The sequence below is a fragment of the Strix aluco genome, chromosome 6 (genome assembly GCF_031877795.1).
Source record: "Strix aluco isolate bStrAlu1 chromosome 6, bStrAlu1.hap1, whole genome shotgun sequence".
Taxonomy (NCBI): domain Eukaryota; kingdom Metazoa; phylum Chordata; class Aves; order Strigiformes; family Strigidae; genus Strix; species Strix aluco.
In genome coordinates, this window is record NC_133936.1 from 13,527,290 (window position 1) to 13,554,137 (window position 26,848).

The following is a 26,848-nucleotide window of genomic DNA, read 5'->3' on the forward strand; positions in this document are numbered from 1 at the left end:
TGAAGAAATAAAAATACACTCAGTTCTACAAGCATAGGTTCAAGTTTAGCTTTATTTCCTTCATACCATGAGCAGAGTTAATGTCTTCACTGTACAAAACAAAAAAACGTACTTTAATTTTAAGATAATTAACAACACTATTATACAGCAGTCTAGACAGACATCGACTTAAGTCTAAATTGCTTGAGAGGAGACTGGCTGTACAACCACCATGGACTCATTTGGAGAACGTATTTTCAGCCCAATAGGTTTTATTCCCCCAACACCTCTTCAGTTTTAGGAAAAGCAATTCCAATTTCTAGACACAGGCCTTCTCAGATACAACTTTTCTCCCTGCCTGCCTTCACTTTCCCCCCCCCCTCCCCACAAATGAGCTATTAATTCCTAAATAAATGGAATGAGTAGCACTTAACATCGGGAGCCACAAGGGTACGTAGGCTCCTATCTCCTGTTTAGAGGCCTGTTTAAACAGGAGTTAAAAGACTAAATGCTTCTGTGGATTTAGGCCCAAAAGCTCATATCTGCAAACAGAGGTACTTGACCTCACCAGAGCAGTCCCTGGGGTGACCACAGCTGAACTGCACAGGCCCTGGAGAAGTTCTCCAGAGACAAACGCCATTTTCAGTAGTTTGCTACAGAGACGCAATGGCCTGAAAACAAATTAGGAAACTCTCCCTCGTGCTCATCTTCTGAAATCCTGACGCGCAACTTCTGGTTTAGGTTCTCTATCTTTGCATCCCCCTAGTGCAACTAAAAGCTAACCACCAACTTCATGTCCAGCTTGCTTTTAAAAATGAAGCATTTCTTTCAAGATGCAGTGGCCACCCTGACCGCTGACTTTACTTGATCCAACCATCAACATGGGTGTTTGTTTCACAGCTGATTACCAGAGAACACGACCATCTCCGGGTCCAATACCCGCATGGCCATGCCAGACTGGAGCGTATCTCCTCCAGACCCACACCTCAGCCATGATGCCGTAATTCCCCTTAGCTTTAGGAACAGCTTGCATACCTTCCTTGGGAATGGCTTTTGATGTGCCTTTGTTTGAGAAGTGTACTGAAAATAAAGTATTACTCATCCCCTCTTAAGGCCGAGGTCACTAGCCCCGAGGGCAACGGGTGTCCCCGGGCGGCGGCGCCCCCTCCCCCGGCCTCAGGACCACCGCTGGTCACGGCCACGGCACCCGGCCAGGCCCGGGAGAAGCCGCAGGAGCGGGGCGGGGAGTCCCGACCCCCCGGCCCCGCCGCCCCCGGCCCCGCTCACCCTTCTTGTCCATGAGCCACATGAAGAAGAAGCAGGGCGCGAAGCCGATGGGCCCCCAGAAGACGAGCAGGGCGATGTCCCAGCCGCTGAAGCCGAAGGCCAGGCGGGCCGAGTTCTGGATGGGGCCCCAGCTGTTCCACACCAGGCCCTGCGCGAAGCCCAGCAGCGAGAAGAGCAGCAGCACCAGCCACCGCCGCCCGTAGACACGGCCCGCCAACGGCGCCAGCCCCGGCACCGGCACCGGCACCGCCGCCGGCACCGCCGGGCCCCCCGCCGGTCCCCGCGGCTGCGGCCGCCGCCGTTGCTGCTGCGGTGGCGGCGGCGGCGGCAGGAGGGGCTGCCGCTCCTCCGCGCTGCTCCAGCCTAAGCCCATCTGCGGGGGCGCTGACGGGGGCCCGCCGGGGAGGAGGGGACAGGGCCGGGGGAAGGGACACCCACACTTCAGCCCCCGAGCGCGACGGCGCTGCCCCGGCCCGGCACAGCCGCATGCGCGGTCGGGGAGGGCCGGCGGCCGCCTCCTTCCTCTGCCGGCGAGGGGAGGAGGGAAGCGGCGCCGGGGAGGAGAGCCGGGCCCGCTGCCTGCGGGGAGGGCGCCGGGCCGGCGGAGAGCCGCGGCCTGTGGGGGGGGCGGGGGAGCCCCCGGGAGCCGCAGGCCGTCACGCCGCGGGGAGAGGGGTCTCGGGTTCCGGGACGGCCAGGGACCCGCTCCGGCGGGGCGGGGGGGGGGGGGGGGTCAAGGGCCGCTCGGGTGTCGCCGCAGGGGCCGGGGAGCCCCTGCCTCGGGGGCGCCGTCAGCCCCGGCCGTCACGCTGCCACCGCGGCTCCGCCCCGCGCGGCGGGCCGGGCGGTGCCGAGCTGAGCCCGCCGGAGCCGCCCCGCAGGGAGAGCCGCCGGAGCATGGCCGGGGCGGAGAGCCGCCGTCCTTCCGCGCCGGGTAGGTGCCCCTCGCCGCTCCGCGCCCGCCCAGCCGCGGAGGGCGCCGACCCGACCCGGGCCCCCCGCGCTGCGGCCTAGCGCGGCCCGGCTGCGTGGCGAGACCCGGGCCCGGCTGCGCGGCTTGTCTGCAGGCCGCGGGGGTCTCCAGGCCTCTGCTCAGCAGCTCCTCCTCCGAAACGGCCCTGGCGGGCGTAGGCCCGTTACCGCTGCGGGCGCGGAGGGCAGAGCTCGGCTGGCCCCACAGCGAGCGAGGGTACCTCCACGCAGGGAAGCGCGGCCGCAGAGCCGCTCTGGGGTGTCTCTCCTTTCCAAGGGACAAGTAAATCGGCCCGTGTCCAGGTGGATACAAATCAGCCACGGTCCGAATTGGGGGGAAAAAAATAGTAGGATTCAGTTACAGCCTGCACCGAAATCCATTTAAAAATTATTCGCGTGAACATACCATCATGTGGGCTACACTAAGCTCATTAGAAACTATCATCATTTAAATAGTTGAAGTATATATTCATTCCATTAGGTTGTGTGAGTATTTAGCTGTATATCTACCATCTGCACTTGTCATAAAATTAATGGCTCGTATGCTGTGCAGTGCTTCATCTTCCCTGAAAAAATTAGGTGTTTCAGTTTGGCTTGCTTAGGCATTCTGTCACAAAGTCTGGAAGTTGGCTTGATTAATGCCAGTATACGTAATTGGAGAGAGCTGAACAGTGGGATCCACGCGGGCTGGTTTTAAATCCAGTGTTAACGTCATAACTGGGGATGTGCTGGGCAGCGCATAACTGAATTTCACACATGGTGCTTGTCCCACGTTTTTGCAGCCAAAACCACACACATTCCCAGGAGATTCTTCCCAAAACATACGGACATTGCATTTTGTTTAGCCCACACAGCTCTGCTAGACTGAGGTTCAAATTAGAAGTTGCACTGAAGGTGCAAAAAGGACATTTATACCAACTGAAATCAGCAAAACTATGGTTAAAAAGAAAATGAGACTTGGTCTAGAAAAGTTCAGGAAATTCCCCAGGAAAATTAAAATTCATGCACAATTTAATAGCAAGGGGACATACGGATAGTAACAAAATTTGAGCTTGCTGTGTACAACTTTAGTGACAAAAATACAGTAAAAATATTGGACGAGATTCAGATTTGGTTCCGATGGATGCATATTCCAATAGTGCTTTGGGGCTCCAAGTAGATTAATTCCCTGTTTTACTAGGTCTTCTTCATACATTACCAGCTCAGCATAGTTTAGCCCATGCCAGAATGTTCCTTCAATTTTAAATGGCTCTGTTACTATTATAATTTAATTGATTTGGTGGCATGATGCCAAAGACAAAGTGCTGTCATTTGCAGAAGTAAACAAAGTGAAAAAATACTTCTCTCTTTGAACATTTTTCAATTAACTGTAGTAGTTGTGGGGGTTTCTTGGTTGTTCTAGTGGCAGGAAACCCATCTAGAAATAAGGCAAGTGGGGCTTTGCAGTGTCCTTTAACTGCAAAACTTGCCTCTTGCCTCTTACTGCATAGTAAAATGAAAACTTGAATATAAGCAGGATAACTGTTTGGTAACTTAGTCTCATCTTATGATGGGTTTAAAGATATTTTGGCTCTTGCGTGGATCAGCAAGAAATTCCTGAGAAACAGCGACTGAAAAAAGGAGCTGTCAAAATAGGCTCAGAAAAATCTAGGTGTATTTACTGTTGACTTAATCATGATTTAAATAATTTATTTTAATTGCTTGATTTGAAATCGCTCCATCTTTTCATAGCTTCACAACCCATATGCGCATCTTTCAGTCATAGCCTGACCTTTTCTATTCCAGCTATTTAATTAACACAGTGTAATATTCTGTGTGAATTATTCTTGTTTGCAGGATATGGTACCATTTAAATTTGTTAATGTAAAGGAGCAGTGCATTGTTGATAAACTGTTGGAAACCAAATTAGCTTTATCTTGCAGCTAGCTGATTGCATTATTTCACTCATGGGTATAATACTTCTCTAAATATGCTAATTTCACTCTTTTCTCTGTGTGGTGACATTTTTACTGTTCTCATTACTGACATTTGTAATATTTGGGGTGGGGAAATCTTTTCTTGCTTTAACCTCATTATAATGTAGCTAAAGAGATGTGAATATTATCAGATGAAGTGCACATATATTCAGGCAAGTGGAAAGGTTATTTTGTCTCCTGGCCCAGAAGTTTCGTGCCTGTAGCAGGACTTGCATGGACTTAATGGCTCCCAGATCCAAAATTGTGGTACAGAAACCCATCCGCTTACTAATTGCCCGACCACGGTAGCGTATCCATTGGTAGGTGCGTAAAATCTCTCAAGGTGATTGCATCTCTGTATTCATTCCTATCTCTGTGTCCAGCCTAAAACCTTTTGGAATTCATCTTAGGAGGAGTTGGTGGCCTGGAGCTCTGATAGACTAGTGGTGATGGATAAAAATTACATGGCTGAAGCTGTTATTGCTGCCAAATGCTCATCCCATCCCTGAGGCAGGCCTGGCTGATCCGCTTATGAGTTGGCGCCTAGACTGTGCTGATTTAAGCCTGACCTATTAAGATAAACTGAAGGATTTGACAGGTTTGTTACAACCTTGAGGCATCTGGAGAGTCTAATTTAACTTAAACATACCTATCATGTAATGGTTGAGCTGAGCAGTCCAGGAGAATATCCCCACCGTGGTGCAACCCCCAGTTCCTAGTGCATTAGGAAGTGCCATTTGCTCTCTCCACACAGCAGCTTTTTGACAGATTTGCTCTCCTTGCGACTTTCTTCAGAGAGATTCGGTGAACTTCAGCATCCCCCTCTTTTCTTACACCTCCCTCCCAACAACTCCTAACATCATGTACAATGATGTACTTTCTCGTGGCAATTCGTATCTTGCAATCTGACAAGTAGCAATTGATTGTATTCCCTACAAAGCATAGAAGCATTTTGGCACAAAATGGGCAGGACCCGAACTTCATTCAAAGGTTCAAAAGTGGCATCTAGCCAATTACAAATATTCCTTCCAGCACCCAAAAGGAGACCTGTTTTGCAGGGATTCCATCAACTGCTAGACTTCAGCTGGAGTTGTGATAATGTCGTGTCAGAGCTGCCATAAACAGCACTAGTGTAGCAGGGAGCTGTAATGGTTCTCTTCTTTACACCCCCTGTCTTGAACAACACCTTTGAAAGTGAGCCTGTGAGGTGTGAGCAAATCCTGTTCTTCCCTCATTAGGTTTTGATATCCCTTTTCTTTTAGTTACTTAGGAACAGGTTGTTCAGGATCTGCTCTGTTTTGGGCTTGGTTTGGGCACCTTCCAATCTGTGCATTCTGTACCTTTCAGCATCTTTTCTCACCTTTCTTTTATATCAAGAGATAGGTAGACTTCCAGCTCTAACGTCGTACAATTATTTCCTTGTACTTCCAGAGGAAAAAGCTTTTACAGTGCTTCCTTTTTCTTTTATCTAGTATCAACAAGAAACAAAAATATAGACACATCTTCAGCTTACGAAAGCTTATTCTTAAATTCAAATATCAATGTTATCCAGTGGGCATTCATTTGTATGTTTTGATTGCAGGCTGTGTATATCCACATTGCAAAGTGACCATTGTAGTGGAGATGATTCTAGGTTTGTCGTGAGCCAGAGCCCATTGCAAGGTCCTTTAGGGAGATGTGGGGTAGCTCCTTTTTCTTGTGTACTCTACCTTTGTGGTTGGCCAATGAAGACATCTCACCAGATTCCCTGTAGACCGCACTGTAGGTTCTTTACTGTAGCTCTCAAAAGAAATATGCAAAAGTCACACCTAACTTGGTCTTTGAGTACATTTAAAGCATTTTGTACTTCGTTTCTGCTTGTTCTGCCATTCATCATCCAAGTAACGATGAACATGTAGATGATGATTGTATCTTTTTTGAGGGGCAGGTGGAAGCTGCATGTCATTCATCCAAGCTAATTTTGATGGCTACTTCCCTACCTCACTCAGACAGCCTTCAGGCTCAGTGTCTTAGGTATTTTAGGAATGTTATGTTGGAGCGCCAGCCTCAACAGACCATGGTCCCTATGTTCTTTCATTTTATTCAGGGTCACCATGTGCAAGTAGCTGCAAACAACATCAGTAGAGTATTTGGCATCCTAAAGTTGTGTTAGGGGAAAACCAGTTTCAAAGACTTATGGTTTCCTGTCTTCCCGAAAACCTGAGAATGATGGAAAAGAACTGAGTCACATGAGGATGTCAGGCTTGAGTTGGGAATACAGGGTGAGAATCTCCACCTGACTCCTTGGACTAGAACTGCCTCTGATGCCAGCGAGAAGAGCTAGTCATACTGCTCTGGTACTGGTCTGTCCATTGTGTCTCTGGTGAATGTGTTTCTCATGTCTGATCAGACTTTGTCATTGCTCTCCTTTTGTCTTCCACTGAAGCAGCAAGGAATAACTTAATTATTGTTCTGATATATTTAATGATGTAGGCATTAGGGAGTTGGTTTCTATTGGCCTGGCTAGTCAGACTTGGCTGTCATACAATAGGTATGCTGTGTGCTCTCCAAATGAGTCTTCTGAAGACCTGATTGTCTGTGTAGGTGTTTGGGATCAGATGCATATTGAAGACATAATGCTCACAAAATGTTGTTTGTCTGTTTGGAAATGTAACTCTTGATCACGTAATTCTGTATAGAAAGAAGCAGCTAAATTGATTATTTCTGTGTCTGTGCTTTTCTGAACAGGGTCATATATGATTTAAGATTAAATTATTCTATGCTTTGTGATCACAGACACAGTGAGATTCTTGGGAGTAGATACAGTAACACAAGATTTTTATTTCTATTAGATTATTTCAACAGGAGCACTGGTAAGGCAGTTTGGGTGTCTTGGTATAAAAGTGCTAATGTTCAGGGGGTTATCTTAAATTTATAAGTACCGTGTGCTTTTGAAGACTGGATATAGAGAAGACATTATTGCTTCTGATACTGATATTGAATTAGTCAATGGTTGACATAGTGACATAAATGTTTAAAAGGAATCTGAAAATATTGAAACACCTCTACTGAAAGGACTTTTCCAGATACAGTAATAGATTGACAAATACTGAGTTTTGGTAAATTTTGCGTATCACAAGAAGCTTCCAAAAGTCAAAGCAGCAGCACTGTTATGGTTTCTTCTAAAATTAAAGGTCACCCTCAGTCTCCAGAAAAGCAGGTGCAGCTGATTAGAACAAGAGTTCATGCACATCTGAGTGGAGATTTGGGCCCAGAGAGTCCTTGATCTTTTCTGATATTTAGCTCTTGGTGTTTACAGATAAAGAAACTTTGCAGTCAGTTGTTATTTGAAAAAGAAAAGAGAAAGAAAATCTCTGGAGGGAAGATGGTAAAGATATGTTGACACCACTAGCAGCTGCTTGTTGTATTATAAAGTTGTGAAAGATAAGCTTCTATGTAACAAGGCTGTGCTTTTTCAGTAAAAACAGAGTTTCTTTTAGGTTTTAATATTTATATTAAAAAGCAGAACTAACTAAATGTTAAGGTTGAAAATTAAATTAGAAGAGTTTGGTAGTTCACATTTTGGTTAGCTGTATTAGGTCGAATGTATCCTTAACTCTACATTATGTCAAAGCAAGATTTTACATTCTTTATATGAATGCCCAGATTCAAAACATACACTGTTAACGGGTTTTCACAGGCAAATTTCATGTTGCTGCATGAGAACATTTATAAAGAGAAAATTTAACTTGAAACAAAAGTTAAGCTCGCTTCTGCTTGTTTTACCTATGCTGAAAGAAATGGAATGATGTAAACAGATGGGATAATAGCGATACTTTTTGTTTAATATGCCTATAATAATGGCAATCCCTGAACCTAATACCCTGATAGTGCATGTTGGTTATTGTGCATTTCAGAAACTGTTCTTGAGGTTCACATGGTGGGTCTCTCTCATTTCTTTCAATTCAATAATTAATGTAATTTAGAAATACTTGTTTTATTCTTTTAAAGTATAATTCCATTCTGACAATTATGTCTCTAATTGACTCAGTCATTTATCATAATTTGTATCCTATGTAGTATAATAGTGAACAAAGTCATGTATGCTTCCATCATAACCCCTTGGTGGATCAAATTTAAAAGGCGCAGTTGTATTATTGACTATTTATTACAATGGCTTATGGGGAAAAACATATTTTTAGAATACTATTGACTATTTACTACAATTGCTTATGGGAAAATGGTGTATTTTAGAAGATTTAGATTCTTTTGTTGCTGTCATTTTGAAGTTCTTGTCAGTCAAGTTTGCAGGATAAGACAACAGTAGTCATACATGGTTACAGTTTCTGGCAGTAAATTTTATACAGTGCATTCATCAATTTACGAGTAGTGCATTCATATTTACTACTAAGAAGGAACAGAAAAAGAGAAATAAACTTTACTTACAACATGAACAAACTCTTTTTTTCTTAGAAATATAGACGTTAGTTCCCTGACGTGCCAGTTCCCTTACCTTCAATCGTAATGTTATATTAGTATTAAATTTCCTATCTATTAGGAAATGTGAGAAATGTGTATCAGTGACAGTGGGGTATTGGGAAGAAATGGCTTTGCTACTAAATTTCTTCAGTAGCAGGTGGGTGTAATTTACACCCCAAACAGAAAGGTGGAACTGTAGCAGCCTACCTTAAGGAAGAAGAGTCTTTCCTTTGAAGAAACTTTTATATCCTGATGAAAGATTTTGGTCAAAGACCGTATTTTTCTCCTTCAAAAGAAAATGAAATGCCATTTATCCAACAAGTTTCATTGTGTTTCATTTTGCTTTCAGCAATTTTGCCAATAAGAAGTATACAGAATTAATTGGAAATACATTTAGTGTGACTTCTCTCACTTGCACATATCCTAATTTTCCTGGATTTGGGGGAGTGGGAGGGGAAGGGGGTATTTCAAATGGCAGGAGCTGTAAGGACAAGGAGGGAAAGGAAAGCATTTCTTCTACTAGAGGAGACCAGAGGAGCTGAGGTCATTCAACATTCAGCCAGCTGAAAACCGATACAACTGCTTTCTGAAAGTGCACTGCAGGATGGGAGGAGAAGAGACGACAAGCAGAAGCTGGCCAAGGGTTCAGGAAGAGCTTTCTAGGAAGAGCCCTAGGGGATTTAGGGTGGAATTTCATAAATGTATGCTTGAGATGATATGCTGTCATTTAGAGCAGGGTCGGGAAGTCCCTCCCAGTGCTGTATTCTGGGCTCAACCCCTTACTCCACCCCTACCAAGTCTGGCAGCTATTTCCTTTTGTTTATTGTAAGGACAGTTTGAGGTTTGAGGGCATAGCCCATGCTCTTATCTTACTTCATGTCTTGAGTCACTCAGACTTACTGTAAGAAAAACTGTAAGATGCTCAGCCCTTCCACAGGAGGACTGGCAAGTGGGTGCAAATACAAATTCCTCTTTTGGCCTCTTTCTTTTCTTTTGATGTCCTCCTTCTGCGGTAGCAGACACGGAGGGCAAGGAAGGGTGTGTTGACTTCAGACTCCAGAGTAAAGTTCAGGTGCTGGTCTTACCAGTGCAGACCGGTCTATCCTGAGAGGCTCCATGCAACTGCTGACTATCCTTCCATAGCCAAAATATCTATGCAGATCGAGGTTAGATCCCCCCCCAGCTATGCTACATCTGCAGTATTGACATTCCTGGAGCCAAAAATAATTGTAACAGCAATAACTGCTCGGGAAGTAATACCTAGATGTTCATGTGGTATATCCTGAAAACAACTCGCGTATATTGAGATGCGTTCTGTTTGCCCAGAGTAGGCTGATTATAGTGCATAACATTGTAATCACATGCAGATTATTTAAAGTTGTTTTTTTAATTTACAGAGTTAATGTACTGTGAAATCACTAAGTCTGACCTCCAAATCAAGTCACTTCTCTTTCGTTTGGGGAGTTTCCCCATCCTCCCCCATACCTTCTCTTTTCCCACTGCTGGTTGTTGGATAGTTAAGATTTTGGAGGTTAGTTCATTTTTTGAGTGACCTGACTGCTCTGTAGTAATGTATTCAAAATGCCAAATTTTTCTTTTAATTTTTTATATTTTTTTAAAGAAATAAGGATAATGAAGCATTACAGAATTGCAAGAAAAATAATTTGATGATGCTTATACCAAATACGTTACCAGGATTTCCTTGTACTCCCTCTTTTAGAAAATAATTTTAATACCTCTCAATTAAATCTCATATTTAAGCAGCAGGGTGTTTTGGCAGAAGGCAACTACCACACACTAATGAACTCTTCTAATTTGCTAAATTATTTTAAATGAATGACATTACATTTAGTTTCTAATGACAGTACATTTAACTTCTGAACAACTTTGATCAAGTCCACTTTTCGTCAGACAGCCTGCTGTGCTAAACTCTTTATTCCCAAACCCCACTCAGTTATTCAGAAAAACTGTTAATCAGAAACATGAAATTATTTTCTCTCTTAGAAGCACAAAGTCTACTGAAAAGTACTTAGACAATTCATCGCTTTTCTTTTACTTGCCCTCTGTGCCGAGTCTGGATGAGTCTTCATATTTGTTTTTTAATTGGAAGAGCTCTATTTCGCAATGTGTTACCTTTCTAAAGAACACCAACGTTTTTTGCCAATTATATAAGCTGTCACAGTTACAAAACTTGAGCTAAAACTTGGTTCAGTTTTTCAGTTCCTGGTTGGATTCTGTACATGCCTTGTGTAAAGTCAAAACATGAGACAAATTATTCTTGCTTCCTTTTGTACTGTGAAGCCACATCATTTGTTGAGCCTGATAGAAAGAACTAATTTAAAGTATTCCTTTTCTCTTTTGGATCAGAGTACAACTGAGAAAATGAAGACTCCAACAGAGCTTTTCTTTTCAAAGGGAGTATGCATTTCTATTCTCTCCTGCTACCTGATCTCCCCTAGGAATTTGATATCTAATGCCCAAGATGTGCCATGGACATTTTGTTTCTTTGCAACACATTTTATTTATACACCACCTACTTGCACACATCTGTGTCCAAACTGTATTTCCTTACATATGCTATACAATCTCAGATTTTGCCTAGGAATCAATTACCATCAATTTCAGTTTAGGAAATACTGAGAAGCAAGAGCCCAGCTTGTGAGGTCTTCATGAAGCTATGATAACAATAACTAAGGAAAAGATTATTATTATTTTAAATTACAATTTTTTCTGCTAATCTCTCTTTCAAGACATATCTTCAGATATCTCTTTCAATTACTTTTTACCACTCCTACAGCATAGAGTTCCATCAGAAATCTCTGTTGGTCATGAGTTGTCCAAATTATCATAATATCTATTTGATGTAGTATATGATATTTACTTTTTATCATGTGCCTTTTCTCTAACAGGCATTTAGATATGCATGACAAATATTATGGGGAAAGAATTATGTTTAGCTGACTGCTGTTCTCACCAAGGAATACATAAAACTGAATCAAGGCACTTAAAGATTCTTCTCACAAACTCACCAAGAATCCCCATTTGTCCTTGCAAAAACCAATGTTCTTTTATCTAATGCTTTAAATTTTCTAAAATGTTTCAAACTTCACTGCTGATTATATCATATGTATTTTATATGATTATCAGGAAAAGATATATACTCATTAACAATGATTTTAATACTATTTGAAGATAGGAATGATTAGCATCTTACCAAGACAGACTGTCTTCTGTCATTGTTTCTAAGTGTTACAGGAAAGTAGGTTTACAACTGAATAACGCGTGGTGACATGACAAAAACCTCCAACTAACATTCAGTGGAGGAGAGGTGATTTAGTCTAATTGTATTTTTTTGTTTGGCATTGATACAAAGTCTCCCAGTAGCTTGAGCTCTGTGCTTCCCACTGTGTGTTCACTGTGGTTAAAACCACACCTTTCAAAAGCACAATATGCATGTGGAAATCACATTAGAAAGCCACACAGAATCAACAGTTGGCTTCAATGAGCTTTCCTGTCTCCCAGTAAAATTTCTGCTTTCATAGCACATCCCAACTGTTGACTGAAGTCAACCTGAAGCTTTTGCAAATAAAACTCAGCTTTACAAAATCCTCCATAAAAGTGGCACCAATTTCTTGCATTTCTTTGGATTTACATCTTCTAAAGTAATTAAATGTACTGCCCTTAAAACAAAACCAATTGAATAGTAAAAAAGATAGCCATGTGGTGATAAACTTAGCCTAAGCAGGAACAATTTCATTTTTATGAGTTGGAAAATCTGAAAGGTACGCAAGGCCAGCTAGCTACCACATCATGAAATCCGCCTCTGTACGACACTAAAACTGCACTGGTTAAAGGCAGAAGTTTTATAAACCCCCTGGGAGTGTTTAGATCTGGACTGAGTCTTGCCTTAGTCTTTAAACAGCATCACTGCAAAAAATCATGCTGAGCTTTTAGCCTCTTACCATGCCTACAGCCAGCTCCAGGTAGTTGCACCAGCACATGCTGTTGTGTCTGCAGATGGTCTTTCTGCCTTCTCTGGACATGCTCCCTCTAGGTATACTAACCTATTGCTCGGAAACCCCCAGAGCATCCTTCCGGGGGTAGGGAAGACCATATGGTAAGACATACGGTCCCCGTGAGGCCTCCTTATGTCCTGGTTGTGCAAGTTGCTGGAGCGTGAGACTGAAGGCCAAGTGTCGTAGACATCTCTGTGTCACAGCAACACCATCCTGTCAAGTGTTGCTCTGTGTATGAGAGGAAATGCAGAAAACAAACCAAAACCCAAACTCCCTCCTGTCATCTGCCTTAAGAAAGGGAAGCCATTTAAAAATTTTGCTCTGTGAAGATAAAATATCAGAGGTCTTTAGTTTTAAAACTTTAAGATGGAGTTTTCATGAGTGAAAGGAGAAGGGGATTCAGTTTCCCTGGCAGTCCATGGAGAAGGGACCCCTCGGCTGTAGGAAACCCCAAGGCCAGATACCTCCCACTGAATTTGTGTGAAGACAGCAGCTTAATTTAGAAAACTAAGAAGTACAGCCATGCTGGAATATAAATGCTGTCAAAAGGAGGGAAACTCACAAAAGTTACCAAAGAGGTATGTCATACAGCGTCCACAGGGCTCCTCTAATTCCTGCCATTTGCACTTCAGCATTGATATATTTATTTTAAACTGTTATGTTTGAGATGATCCTGAAGAACCTTCCTCGGTGACCTTGTTCTCTGTGGCTCTTCTGTTTCCCCCAGCTGCACTGCAGGGCTGCCCCACATGGGACTGGCTGGTTCTCCACTACCTGTCCCACCACCCACACACAGGGAGGAGCGAGAGGCAAAATAAGCACCCGGCAGTAAAGGGAAATTTCTTGTCCTGTATTTATTTAATCCATTGTGCATGCCAGACAATAATTTGACCCCTAAATAGAGTGACTGAATTGGTTTGTTTGTTTTAAATGAGCTGCTAGGAGTCATGGGGAACCATACGTATCGATTCAGTATGTTAAATCTTAGGCATTATATGGATAAAAATTCTGGATGAGTTAACGTCAATAGAGGTTAAAATAATGGATGGATTTTTTTATGATCCAAAGTTGTAGTCCACTGCTTCAGCTCTATTACTTTATGTTATGAGCTGTTATTTTTTCTTTAAAATCAGGTTTTCCTTCTCAATATGTCCCTAAAGAAAAGTTGTTCTGAAAGTGCCGAGTTTATTCAAGGTTGCCAGCATTTCAGTTTGACAGTTTCAGTGGGGCATATAAATCTCTAAACAGCAAAGGAGTAAATGGAAATCTTGGGTTAGTTTAGTTCTTGGATTGGCACAATTTCCTTTTTCTAAAATTCTGTAGATGAAAAGAAATTTTAAAACACTTTAAAAATACCTGCTGTTTCAGTTACACTGCTGTTCCTTGGTTTACATCAAATGCATCGGAACCTGATTTGCTATCTTGGACAATGCGCTACACTTCTTGGAAAGAATCCCATGCAGAAAGACTGTAACTCATAAAATTTATGTTCTCTAAACTCTGGACATTATTTGTAAGGTTTTTTTTATTGTTAGCCTAATTCTAAACAGTTTGACTACAGTGCTTTATTGCCTAAGCTACAAGTGAAAATTCTAAGCACATGCCTACTTTTTTTTTTTTAATGTTTTGTGTGCTAATACAATGCTTCAAACTTTAATTTAGTGTAAGAATGTCCTTTCAGTGTTTGCAGTAGAAAATTGACTTAAAACAATCTACAAATGTAATAAAACAACCATAAACATAGGAGGTGTTAGTTCTTAATGTTTCCTGTGCTGGGGGAGATGGTAGGCAACACTTCATGTATCATAAATCATCTCTCTACAGCTGTTTTTTTCTTTACATAGGTGAAGATGTCAAACCATTTACTCCTGAGAAAACCAAGGAAATTGTGATGTCTCTACAGCAGCCCGCAGTCTTCTGTAACATGGTTGGTGACTGGCCAGCCCTGCACTGGAATGCAAAATACCTTTCTGCGGTTTTGGATGGAAAGATGATCCAGTTTAGGCTAGGTCTGAAGACGGTGGATTTAGGTGAGACTGAGGTAGACAGACGTTACATGTCACAACTCTCTTTTTTAGGTTCTGCAATCCTCTGCCTCTCCATTATCATTGTTCACTCTCTAATATATTACTTTTCACTGCAGGCTTTGTTTTTAGGACATGGGATTTGGCCAACAGTGGAACTCTCCTTTCTCTTTCTTGTGTGTTTTTTCTTAGTAGGAAGTGTGGTGGGTAACACTAACATATAAGAATCAAGCACCTCAGTTTTCTTTCGTTGCTTTGTAGTGTGTGTGTTTGGTCCTGGTCTTGTACATAATTTGGTTGTTCATGTGAGCTGAGCTTCCATATCCACAAACCTGAGTGTGTTAAAGAATTAGCCAATTAACCAGTCTTGGGTTTTTTATCTGTAAAGTGGTGATAATTCTCACCTTCCTCCAGAGGTTTTATAAGACAGTGGTGGTTTTCAATACTTTAAGGTCCTGTGATGAAAGATGCTATAGAAGTATAAAGCATTAAGAAAATCACTTGAAACCAGTACAATAATTTCACCTCTAACCCTCCAGATTCACTCAGACATCTAGGAACGTGCCGTGGGAGAAAGACAATTTTTGCACTTGATTTTAAATACTACAGATTCATTTCTGTCTGTAGCCACACAATACTAGTCATAGTCTATCCATGGACAGACAGAGTTTCATAGCAGGGAGGGAAGATTCAGGAAACGTGCTCCAAGGTGGCAATCTGCTAGCCACTGCAGAGGTTATGCATTGTTTTATTTGTGCCCTGTACATCCTTTGCCCTCCCAACCACATACCAAAATACATTTTGCCGTGCACTTTCTCCCTTTTCCCTAAAGTATCTTGTCTCCCTTCAATCTTGTTTTTTCCTATGCCAGACAAACCCAGTTCTTAAAAAATGTTCAATTTAAGTCATGGTTTTTTAGACCCCACCTAGGTAGTCTTTCTCTACTCTTCTAACCTTCTTCAGTTGGACTACCTCTTTCTTGGAATATAGGGTCTGCACAAAGACTCCAGATGAGAGTCTGCTAGTTCCTATGGAAGTGGTAGAATTACATCACATTATCTTACTTAACAACACTGTGTGAAATTTGCTTTCTTCACAGCATCATGACCATATTATTTCACATTCAATTTTTGCAAGAGAAGTGATGAAACAGAAAGAAGTGTTAGAGGGAAAATGCTTGGAATTTTAGGATTTCAAAGCATTTTACCAGCAAGGATTAATGATTCCTATGCCATTCCTGGGAAAACAGATGTTATTTATTCTATTTCTAGTTATTTCTACAGATAGGGTGACTGAGGTCTAGAATTAATACGTTGGTGCATATCTTCACAGCAATATCTCTGTTGTTCAATGAGGTATCAGCCAGTGCTTGCACTACATGTAAAAGGCATCCCATTGCCAGTAGGGAAGATGTTGCATATATATGACATTTTCCTTGATACCTTGTTAATATATCTCAGTTGTAATAGGCAAGGCTTACCAGATAAAGGGATAGTTTTGGTCCTAGTCTCCATTCATTTGTAGGCACTTTTTGAGAGCCAAATGGGTATGCCAACTGGGAAAGCTTCTGATGGGATTGATGGAGTGTTATGTAGCTAAGTGATGGATTGATGCTACCAACTAAGTAGATAAGAGTCATCACTTAACAATAACTCGTAGTCACTAGGGATATAGAGTGGATTTAAATTGGAATTTGTATCTTGAAGTTGCATCTATCTGTATTTTGCTTTTTCCTAAAGGCATCAGTCCCTAGGCAGCAATCAGTTTGTCTCCAGGAACCTCCATTATATGCTAATGTGAGCTAGAAATGTCTTCAAGAAGATGGGTAGAGCCTTCAGGGGTTATATTGTAACTGAATGAGACCTGTGATGCTGTAAAAAATTTGCATTGTAGGGATATATTAGTGAAGCCATTAGCCAAGCCATCTCAGAGTCTGAAATAATGTAATACATTTCTGTGCCACTGTCATTTGGAAGATGGTTGATCTCACTCTTGCATGCTTAACATTGTTTTTCAATGAGGGCCTCTCCTATCATTGTTCACACTAACTTCCCAGAAGAAATGGAGGCAGTGATGTGGTAAGAGAAAGCAAGAGGAGAATACAACTAAAATTGTATTGATCTCTCTGAATATTCCTCCCATATTTACAATAGATGAATTGCCTTAAGACTAGATGGGATCACTCCTGCCAATGAGTTGGAAACATGTACAAGAAAGAAACCGTTCTCCTGCTTGTAGGTGTATTTTGGTGTCACTCTGAAATGGCCGCTTCAGTTTTAAGCCATGAGGTTCATCTGGAAGATCCAAAATGGTTTGAGACCTCTTACTATTGACTTCTCATCTTTCTTTAGTGCCACATGTGCAGCCTGGGTGGAGATTTCCAAACTGAAGATTCCTTAATGAAAAAAAGTGAGAACTGCAAATGGGGCAACTTGTTGGGAGTTGTATTTGCTTTTCTTGTTAGTTTGGAACTTCCTGAGGCACATCTGAAACATGGAAAACGTGGGAGCTAGCAGTATTATTTGTGTGAATTATTTGTGCCTACCTAAGTTTGTGTGTTTGATAGTATTATGTCTGATTACACAAGTTAAACAGTATGTGTCCGTAAGAGGGGAAGAAATACAATCAGAGGATTAAGCATTGACGGAGATAAGATACCTCCAGAGAGAGTACCAGCGTTCATTACAAGAACAATGAAGGTGCTATTAATCAGGAAATCCCCACCCATCTAGTTCCAGCCACGCTAAAAGATTTTTTTCTGAGGTGGGATAAAGGGTGGGCAGCAGCTATGAAAGTGGAGTTTCTGGCAAAGCATTATAGCCCATCTATCTGATAACTACCTGGAGCACAGCAGCAATTGCAAAGGAAGAAAGCTTACACAAAACTGACTTCTGTATGCAGACATTTCTTATTTTGCCCTTTTTCTCTGTGTATTAAAATGAATAAACAGTGAATTTACTGTGAAGAAGCTGTAGAGAGCAAGAGGTTTTCATGCTGATCAGTTATGAGTCACAAGATCTCTGGAGGAAATTTCTCTTAGAGATGCTGGATAGAGCTGATGCTGCAGATACACAGTTGAATAGAAAAGGGCTGCAACTTGGACATCTGCCCAAGAGATTTTACCACTAAAGACAGCAAAAGAGTTCAAGCCTCAGGTTTGATATAGAGGGGGACTGCAAAGGTGGTTGTAGACTCAGTAGCTGAATAGGAGGCTGAAAATGCAGTACAGATGCTGTACACTGAATAAATGTCGCATAAAGCTGGGCTTTGAGGTGTTATTGGAGGTGGATGTGGATGGCCAGTCTTTTGGTTTGTGAGTGTGCCTGTGCTTTGTTGCCATATTAAATGACTATTCCTTGCTTGGATTATTCATTTAAATAGTTTTAATTCCCCAGCAGCTGTGTACAGACATTTGGTTTTCTTTTTAAGTTTAAAGAAATAAAGGAGACATTTCACTTGCATTCTTTCTGGAGCTTCAGTGTATTTTCTAAGGCTATTATCCATTTTTTCTACATTTCTTTTAGTATACATTGCAAACACTGTCTTTCTGAGTAGAACAGAATTTGGGGTCTGTCAGGACCAGACCTTAACTAAGGAGGGGAGCTGATTCCTCCAAAAAGCACTTCTTCCCTCTCTCCCTTCCCTCTGGTTTCAATCTGTGGTATTACGTGGAAAGAGGAAGACTGTCATGCCTTCAGATACCATGTCATCAGACAGCACTGGTAGCTTACTTCAGACTTATGTGGCTTAATCTACAATTTATTAGTTGCAAAACACCCCTTCAGCTTTTAGTCATGAAGTATTTGCAAACTGGTTAATAATGTTCTTGCTTTCAACTGCCCATTGCTAACATTTTCACCCTGGTTGCAGTCTACAGATCCGTCTAAGCAGTCTGTCTAGATTGCCCAAATACGTTTTTTATTACTATTCATTTTTCCATAAGCACCATACCTTGGCATTGAACAAGTTATAAATTAAACAAAGAACCCTTTGCTGAGGAGATTGTATCCTAGAAGATAGTCTTGTCTTTCATAGTTGGATTTTTTTAAATGAAGCTCAGAGTGAAATACACTGTAAGGTAGAAAGAGCATATTTCTTGCATTTAAAACACTTGCTCCTGAGTTATCTTGGAGAATAGGCACTGTCCTAAGCACTCTTTGTTCTCATCAAAATAATACAGATACTGAGCCACCTTCAGTAGTGCTTGTATCTTTTGTCTAATTTTTCTATCAGACCATCTTTTAGTAAAATGATGCACATTGCATTAATGACTGGGTATTGGGAGAGGACATTGGACTGCAAACACAGGGAATCAGATATAGGGGGTTTTGGTTATTGCAGGTGATTTATATGTCTTGTATGCAGTTCTTAGGTAGGGAGCTCTGCTACTGCACAGACCCAGATTATGGATTGCTGAATAGAGGGGCTTATCTGACATTTTTAGTTAATGAATTTGATAGTGAGGGGAAGGAAACCCACCACCTAGGCTACTACAATGGAAAATGGCAAAAAGATCGTGATAAAGGTTTGTAAAAGCTGTTCTCCCGCCCAAAGTAAGAACAAATGTATGAGACTCTATGGGAATTGCTGTGATAACAAAATGAAAGCAGTAAAGAAGGAAGAGCTGCTGCTGCACAACAGTGAAAGGATCCCATTTCTAAGCAGCTCTGTGCAAGTTACACAAGGTTAAATTGCAGCTCTATCGTTGTCATTCATGCAGGCTGCAGTAATTTTTTCCCAGAAGTAGTTACAGTAAAGTAGTATTTTTTTTTAACATTGGATAAGTCTCTTTGAAGCTGGCACAATTAGCGGCTGTGGGAAACGAAGATCTTTGATTAACCACAATTACAGTATCCTGTGATGTGGGTTATCTTGTAGGCCTTCCAGAAGTGACCTGACCTTGAGCTGAAAGGCTGTATCAGTCAGCCTGACCAAAGCATGACGGGAGCAAAACACTGCTGGTAAATACTTTTTATGTCTGCCAAGGAACACCACACTATGCTTTTGTCAGTCCCAAATGAAAAATAAGGACGCACAGCATTGTAGATGGATCATTGGCACACATGTGGCTCCATAATTTGCTTCCTATGCATTACCGTGCTGATTTGGTTATTGCTTTAGGGAAAGGGAGAGACGAACATGTCCATCTACATAAATCCACAAAGACAAAATAAAGGGTACACAAATACTTGTGTGCACATTTGCAGCTTACACTTGAGAAGTGAAGCAAAGAACAGGCTCTCAGTTGCTTAGGGAACTTGGGTGTATTATTGAGTTACTGTGCTGAAGGGTGCCTTGCACATGAAGAACAGTAACTCTTGGTGTGCTTTTACCTCACAGCAAGTTCACGGTAACAGCCATTCACTCAAACTTTAATGAAAAAGCAATAGTCTTAGACTTTAATTATGAGTTAAGTGATGAGAACCATTTTATTGACCAGAGTCAAGTCACCTACTTCATCTCTTATGTTGTTTTTAACCAGAGCTGAGAGAGAAACTACGTATTATTTTTACTGGTTCTGTGCTCAGTGCTCATGTAATATTTGGCTTTTCTTTTGTTGCTCTAGTTCCCCAGTTTGAAACCAGGTGTAGCTACGTGATGGCTACACTTGAAGAGTTTTTGGCTTGGAGTTGTGGGCAGCCTTCTTGCCTCTCTGGACCATTCAGTTGTTATGAGTACTCCAAATACTGGGCTTACGCTGACTACAAATACATTGCCAGGATATTTGAAGACAAGCCAGAAATTTTCCAGGTAAAACATTAATATTATCTTTTCCAAGTTTAATCATTTTAGATTACCGAGTAGCTTCTGAAACTTCTACTGGTATCCCCTCTGTGCTCCTTTGGCCATTTATTTTAAAATTTTGAAATAAAAGCTATTTGCTCTCAGTTTAATGGAGAACTAGTACCAAGTGGCAGCCATCTAAAGTTCTGTGTCTCCTTTATATGCTTAAAAACACCACCACAAGTGACTAAACATAACTACTAGATTGGCAGCACTCCCTTTCCCATTTAGCCCAGCATCATTTTGTGACTGGACAGGCTTGGGGAGCACTGAGTCATGTGTGTGACCTCTGCAGCTGAACACCTTCCCTGCACCTCTGCTGAAGGTATGGAAGTGAGGTGGGAATAGGGTATGGTGATGACAGACAGCTGGCAGGCCTGGCATGTTGCAGACTTGATACCCTGATCCACCTTGTACCCGAATGGTGCCCAAATTAACAGCTTCACTCAGGAGAACATGGATTCACTTGTAGCAACAAGGCTGTAACATGGTTTCACTCCGTGCTTTGCCTTGTGACTCATTTTCTCAAGTAGCACAGTTCCTTCTCTTAATATATTTAGATTAACTATTTGCAAGGAGGAGAGATTCTGAGTCTATGGGATTATTATACCTTGATTATCGTGGAGGCAGTGAAATACATGAAGTAACCTGTCCATGGAAGTACATAATCTATGGTAATTTCCAAATGTAGGTATTAGGACACCTACCTAGGATATCTTCTTTTACTTTCTCCGTGTCTATCTGCTATTTCAATGTATTGGTTCATCTACATTCCTGCTACTTCTCCTTGCAAATTGTAAGAGGGCAAAATTAAGGATAGCTATACAAAACATGTATTTTTTCCAAATATATATGGAAAGAGTAGTAAATGAAGTCTTACTCATTTCTCTACTTTCAGATGTGAAGATGGAATCATAATTCCCTGAAAACATTGTATCACTGGGATGACAGACAGTACAAAATGATAAGCCCCCTCAAATTAATTATTTCCTCAGACAGCATTTCCTGTGCTCCTTATATGTATTTTATTCTTTTATACAAGTAAAATTAGTATTTTTCAGTGCTCAGTCTTTTTTCAGACTATCTCCTTTCCCACTCTTCTGTGGGTTAAAAGGTAAGGTTTGGGCACAGAGACCATCCTACCTTTCTTTCTCACCTCCCTTCCTCAGCACACTGAAACACAACGAGGACTGCATGACTCTGATACTGGGTCGTTTGAAATTGAAAGTTGGGAGCTCCAGGGATGTTTCAGGCTTCCCCAGATCTTTGAGTGATGACTTCTATCTGTGGTCCTGCCTTGGTCTTCTGTCTTTCTGCCTCAACAAACAGCATTTTCCTGTGTTTTATGGGACAAGATCATAGCAGCTCAGAAGACCTGACTAGCCTGGTGCTTTATTCGGTCAATAAAAACACACTGAAGGAAACAACTATTTTCCTACCTCCTTCTTCCCCTTGCCCCCATTCAAGAACAAAACTGAGGCTTCAGGAATTGTGTTTCTGTGCAGGTGTCACGCCACAACCTCATCACCTGACCTATAACAAGCAACAGATTGAACTGCAATTTTAGAATAGACAAATGTAATGGTTATGCTGGGGATTTTTTTTAAAGCAGAATCTGGGAAGGAAAAAATCGATGGTGTTATGCAAGCAAATATGGTGTATGTCATCTGCCAGTTTCACAGGCATGGGAGTGAAATGCATCCATCAATTCCAGACTCATATGGCTTTTCAAACACTGCTACACAATTTATACCAGCCAAAAGAGTTCTTTGTAGAAATTCTCTTCCATTCTTGTGTGAATTTGACGATAACCCCTTTTTTCTTTTTAGATTTTATTTAGATTTACGTAAGGTGATTTGAAGGGGAAAAGAAGGCCAACTGCACTGTTATTTATAGTGATTAATAGGGCCATTTAGAAGTTGTTTGAAATTTAGATTGCACTGTTTATCATTTACAGTTGTGTGGGCTAAGGTAATGATTCCATTATTCTAATCTATGAGCAGTATCTAGCGTCTTACATTTTTTGTTCAGTTGATATTTCATTACAGAATTTGAGATATAAATCAGAAGCAAGATATATGCGTGAAGTTTAAATAGAAATGAGACCTTTTAAAGTGACATACGGGTACAGATTAACTTCATTATAAGCAGCAAATGAAATAAATATAATTCACAAGTAATGTGCCATCTGTTATGGTTGGAACACCTTTTAGTGCATTTCTTCTTAGTGTGGCTTTTTATTGTAGAAAAGGAACCCACTGTGACATGATTTCAGTAATCCTACCAGTTCCTTTTCAGTTCATTGGTTAAAAACTATTTTACCCATAATCGCTTCAACTATTTACTACAGCTACAGCATTTTCAAAAAGTTCTTTTAAATCTAATATTGATTATGTGTGCTTTCTTTCCACTTAAATTGTAACAAAATACAAAAACTATTTAGGTGTGAGATTAAAGTGTAGAGATGGTGTTACGCTTAACTTTATCACTGAAATAGTTGTATTGGATTTTAAATTTTATGGCTGCTGAAATCTATAGGAGCAACTTTTTGATTTTTTTGCTGCCTTTGACAAATGTTTATATTACACTTCTGCATTTTTTTCAAATGATATCTTTAAAATCAATAACTCTGAAATTCAAAATCTTCAGCAACACCTAATTTTTGGGAAGGCGATCACTCATTTTGAGGGTTTCCTGATACAGAGTCATGGTGAAGTCATCCTTATAATAATGTCTAGCTGTAGTTTTCCTTATCCACAGATCTTAAAAAAGGATAGTCATCCACCTGTCTGCAAGCAGCTAGCTTACATACTTAAATTAGGAGGCTAGACTCCTATTTTCTCTTTATAGACAGCGGAAAGAGAGGCTTTGCCAAGGCGTGATTGAGAGTGCTTTGACAAGAGCAGGAGCCAAACTTAAATTAGGTTCCTGAAGTTAGGTGATGTGAATGACCCTAAAGTGCTTTACTGAAACGAAACAAATACCGTTATCTTCCTTTTCAAGACGGGAAAAATAAAGCTCAGAGATGAAGTGATTTGCCTGAGGCCATCAGGAAGCCAGGAATTGAATCTCTGCTTCCTAAGGCTCAATCTGGGGCTCCAGCCAAAAGGCACCGATATCTCTGGCCAGTGTACTTCAAGTGCTTTCCAATAAACAAATGATCAGGCCCTGCAGGTGGCAGGGTGAGCTATAGAAATATGGGAAAGCTTTATGCAAGCTATACAGAGCCATCCTGCAAAACACTTGAACCAGCTGAAAAATACCTCACTGTCCCTCATTCCAGCTGTCATCCCCAAGGGATTGCTTGTGGGAGAATCAATGGACTGGAAAGCTCCAGGGTAATGTTCATAACACATGCATACGTGTTCTGCTCTTTCTCACCATGTAATCGAGTTGGTTTAAGTTCATTGCCTCTGCAGTTGCAAAGGCAGGAGAAGAATGTGTCCATTAAATAATAAAAACCAGTATACCACTGGGTCATAGATGGGGTAAAGTCTATGTTTCCATAGGGAAAAGCTGAGACAGAGCAAATATGCCAAATGGATTATCAAATTGGTTTAAAAAGGGAATAGGGATTTTTCCTTCCTTCCTTTCATTCTTTTTTTAAATGCCATATATCACAATTTTTCTAAAAGCAATCCTGAGCTTGGGTGGTTGGTTAACAGTGGAGAAAGGAAAAAAAGAATGTTTGGAAAGAAGGAAAAGAAGCCACATCTGGCCACGAGCAGTCGGGCAGTCCTTCTGTAGAGCAAATGGGTAGCTTGAGTGATACAAAAGACTGGGATGAGGACTGGAGACAGAGATCTGGGAGGCTGTGCAGTCAGACAGAAAAAGAAGAAACCAGAAGAAATGCTACTAGAGTGAAGAATTTTGGAGGAAGGGACATAGGCCATGCATGCAGAAACCCTACCAAGGACCAACAGCTGCAGTGGATAAAGAGCGACTGAGCAGGGGAGGGAGAAGACAAGAGACTCAGACAACTGAGGGTGGGATGTGAATCAGTTCAACAGCTGACATAACTAACCTTTTCATTACTGTAGGATATAAGGTGGTCTGACTTTGGTTTTCCTGGAAGGAGTGGAAAAGAGAGCACGCTATGGATTGGTTCTGAAGGAGCAAACACTCCCTGCCATTTGGATTCCTACGGCTGCAACTTAGTGTTGCAAGTACAAGGAAGGTAATAAGTGCATATACATACAGCAAATACAGAAGAAAGTTATACTGTGCTATAAAGCTAGTTTTGGACTCTTGAGTGTTAATTCTGGGTCCTGATTATTTTAGTTTTCTGAGCTCTCAATGACTGAAGAGTATCAGAACTGTTCTATAGGAAATAGCAGAACTTCAGGGGGTTGGAGTTTGACAGGGGCATGGAGGTAACAATTTTATTTTCTTCTGTTTGAGGAAGATCTTTCCTGATCTGTGTGTTATGTGGTCCAATAGGGTAAACATTTTAATCTTCCTAGTAGTTATGAATTCAGGAATTTGGAATTAGGAGTTAAAGAGTTAAAAATAAAAAGCACAGAAACAAAATAGAAATAAACTACTTTAGACTTTTACGATATTCTCTGCACAAGAGCCTCTAATAGCCTGCTAGAATTAATTTAAAAGCAGAACATCAGGATGGGAACAGCCAGCTGTGAGCAAAGTTGAAAGGGACATTTGAGGCTCCAAACTAATTTTGGAGCATGTGGCTTTGTTGCTGTATCTTTCTGCCTGTTTGCATGATGTCTTTTTTCCCCCCCCTCTTTTTTTTCCCCCCTCTTTTTTTTCCCCCCCTCATTCTTATTTTTTTTCCTCCTTTCCTTGCATATTGGCCTCAGGGGGTTTTGTTATCTATTATTGCTAGAGTAACAAAACAAGTTGCATGCATTTTTTAGGTTTAATAGTATAGAGTGAAAGGAGTAATTTTCCAGGGGGATTTTAGTGTGATTAATTACTCCAACATTTTATAGAACAGTAAAATCATGATGGTCTTGTGATTAAGGTGCAGGATTGGAAGTCAGGCATGCTGGCTTCTGTGCCGGGCAGTGCCACAGGTTGACTGGCTTTAAGGCCTGAGGCAAATGAATTTGTCATCATCTTATCTGTAAGAAAGGAAACTCTGTTTAGTTTTTAGGTGGGTTTTCATTTGTGTTTATAAACAGCCTTGAGATCCTTGGGTGAACATGCAGCAGAGACACTCTGGAAGCTGCCCTCAGCACTGTGCTTTGGTGCAGCCAGTCCTGTAGACTTCAGATGACATCAGTAAGTATTATGCATTGGAGTACAGACACTTACGTGTATTTAGGAGCCAGAAATCTCATTGAAAACCATGAGACTTACATGCCTAAATAGCTTCTAGGATCCACCTAAATACTGGGTGTACTAAATAAGTACAGTAATCTAGCAGACCTGATACCTGCCCTGCCTCTTTGGTCTCTACCTTCAGGTGTTGAACTCAAGACAGAGTTCCAGCATCACGTAGCAATTTTGCCTGCCTTCCCAAGACACTTCCTCCCCCTCTGGTAGAACAAAATCCTTGTTCCTCTTAGGGAAAGAAGAAGCCTAAAGCCTTTGCATGGCCTGAAAAGACAAAGTTGTTTTCCTCTTCAGAGCAAAACCTATAAATAGATTGCAAACTTCCACAGGCTTGTGAATCCTGTGCTTCTTCAGAGCAGAAAGATTCCCTTTTGAGACTCACAAACAAGACAGGCTTTGTAACAGAATATAAGCTTATGCTAAACTTAAATAGATTTGCCTTTGCAGGAGAGCCAGGGACAACTTCTTAGCCCTTTGTTGCTATCTTGAATTTCCTCCTTTCATCCCTCCGGCTTCTTAATTTTTTGCTTCCTGATACTGCTTTGTCAGGACCCTGCAGGATTAACCCATAAGCCTCCTAACCTAGTTACTCTCTGCCCCTTCAGAGGGTCTAGCTTGGAGGGCAAAATAAAGTTGAAAGAGGGCTTGGCTTTCAGGAGAACTATTTTCTGTGCTTACACCCAGCTGTAGCTTTGGTAATTACCAAGAAATGTCAGCGGCCTATGGCACTTCCATCTGTGCCGATCTCTGCAGTTCTGGCTATCCTGCTATTCCTGTCTCTTCTGGTTTTGTGCCATTTGGTCGCTTTTCTCCCATTTTCAGATCTGTGACTTAGAACTGACAACCAGAAGCAGTAGGCAGAAAGCAAGAAATGAGTACCAAGGAAAGGGACAAAAAGAAGAGATCTCGCTAGAGTCTGAAATAAAGAGGAGGACTGCACAAGTTGTCCAACTGTGCTGTAAAGTACTGCCTTTACTTTTCAATTGCTTAGTGCATGGGTCACTGTTGTACTGATTGTCTGGCACCTCTTAAATGTAATAAATTCTCTCTTTGTGTATTCCTTTCTGGTTATTTC

General features: G+C 41.4%; 2 protein-coding genes across 6 annotated transcripts in view; one reads left to right on the forward strand and one right to left on the reverse strand.

The window, feature by feature from the left end:
* Positions 1 to 1,732, reverse strand: part of SLC49A4 (solute carrier family 49 member 4) — a 71,133-nt gene extending 69,401 nt beyond the window's left edge. Inside the window, exon 1 of the mRNA XM_074828745.1 lies at positions 1,267 to 1,732. Within this exon, the coding sequence (XP_074684846.1) occupies positions 1,267 to 1,639 (373 nt within the window). The 5' untranslated portion in view covers positions 1,640 to 1,732. The remainder of the gene's footprint in view (positions 1 to 1,266) is intronic.
* A 103-nt stretch (positions 1,733 to 1,835) lies between these two features.
* HSPBAP1 (HSPB1 associated protein 1) overlaps positions 1,836 to 26,848 on the forward strand; it is a 37,806-nt gene continuing 12,793 nt past the window's right edge. For 2 of the 5 annotated variants that reach the window (XM_074828746.1, XM_074828747.1), the window contains exons 1-4: positions 1,836 to 2,200; positions 14,512 to 14,697; positions 20,258 to 20,442; positions 24,516 to 24,652. In XM_074828746.1, coding sequence (XP_074684847.1) covers positions 2,164 to 2,200; positions 14,512 to 14,697; positions 20,258 to 20,442; positions 24,516 to 24,652 — 545 coding nt within the window. In that variant the 5' untranslated portion in view covers positions 1,836 to 2,163. Of the gene's footprint in view, positions 2,201 to 2,309; positions 2,542 to 14,511; positions 14,709 to 19,569; positions 19,653 to 20,257; positions 20,443 to 24,515; positions 24,653 to 26,848 lie in introns of those variants that run through there. The other 3 variants (XM_074828750.1, XM_074828748.1, XM_074828751.1) reach the window with 3 other exon arrangements.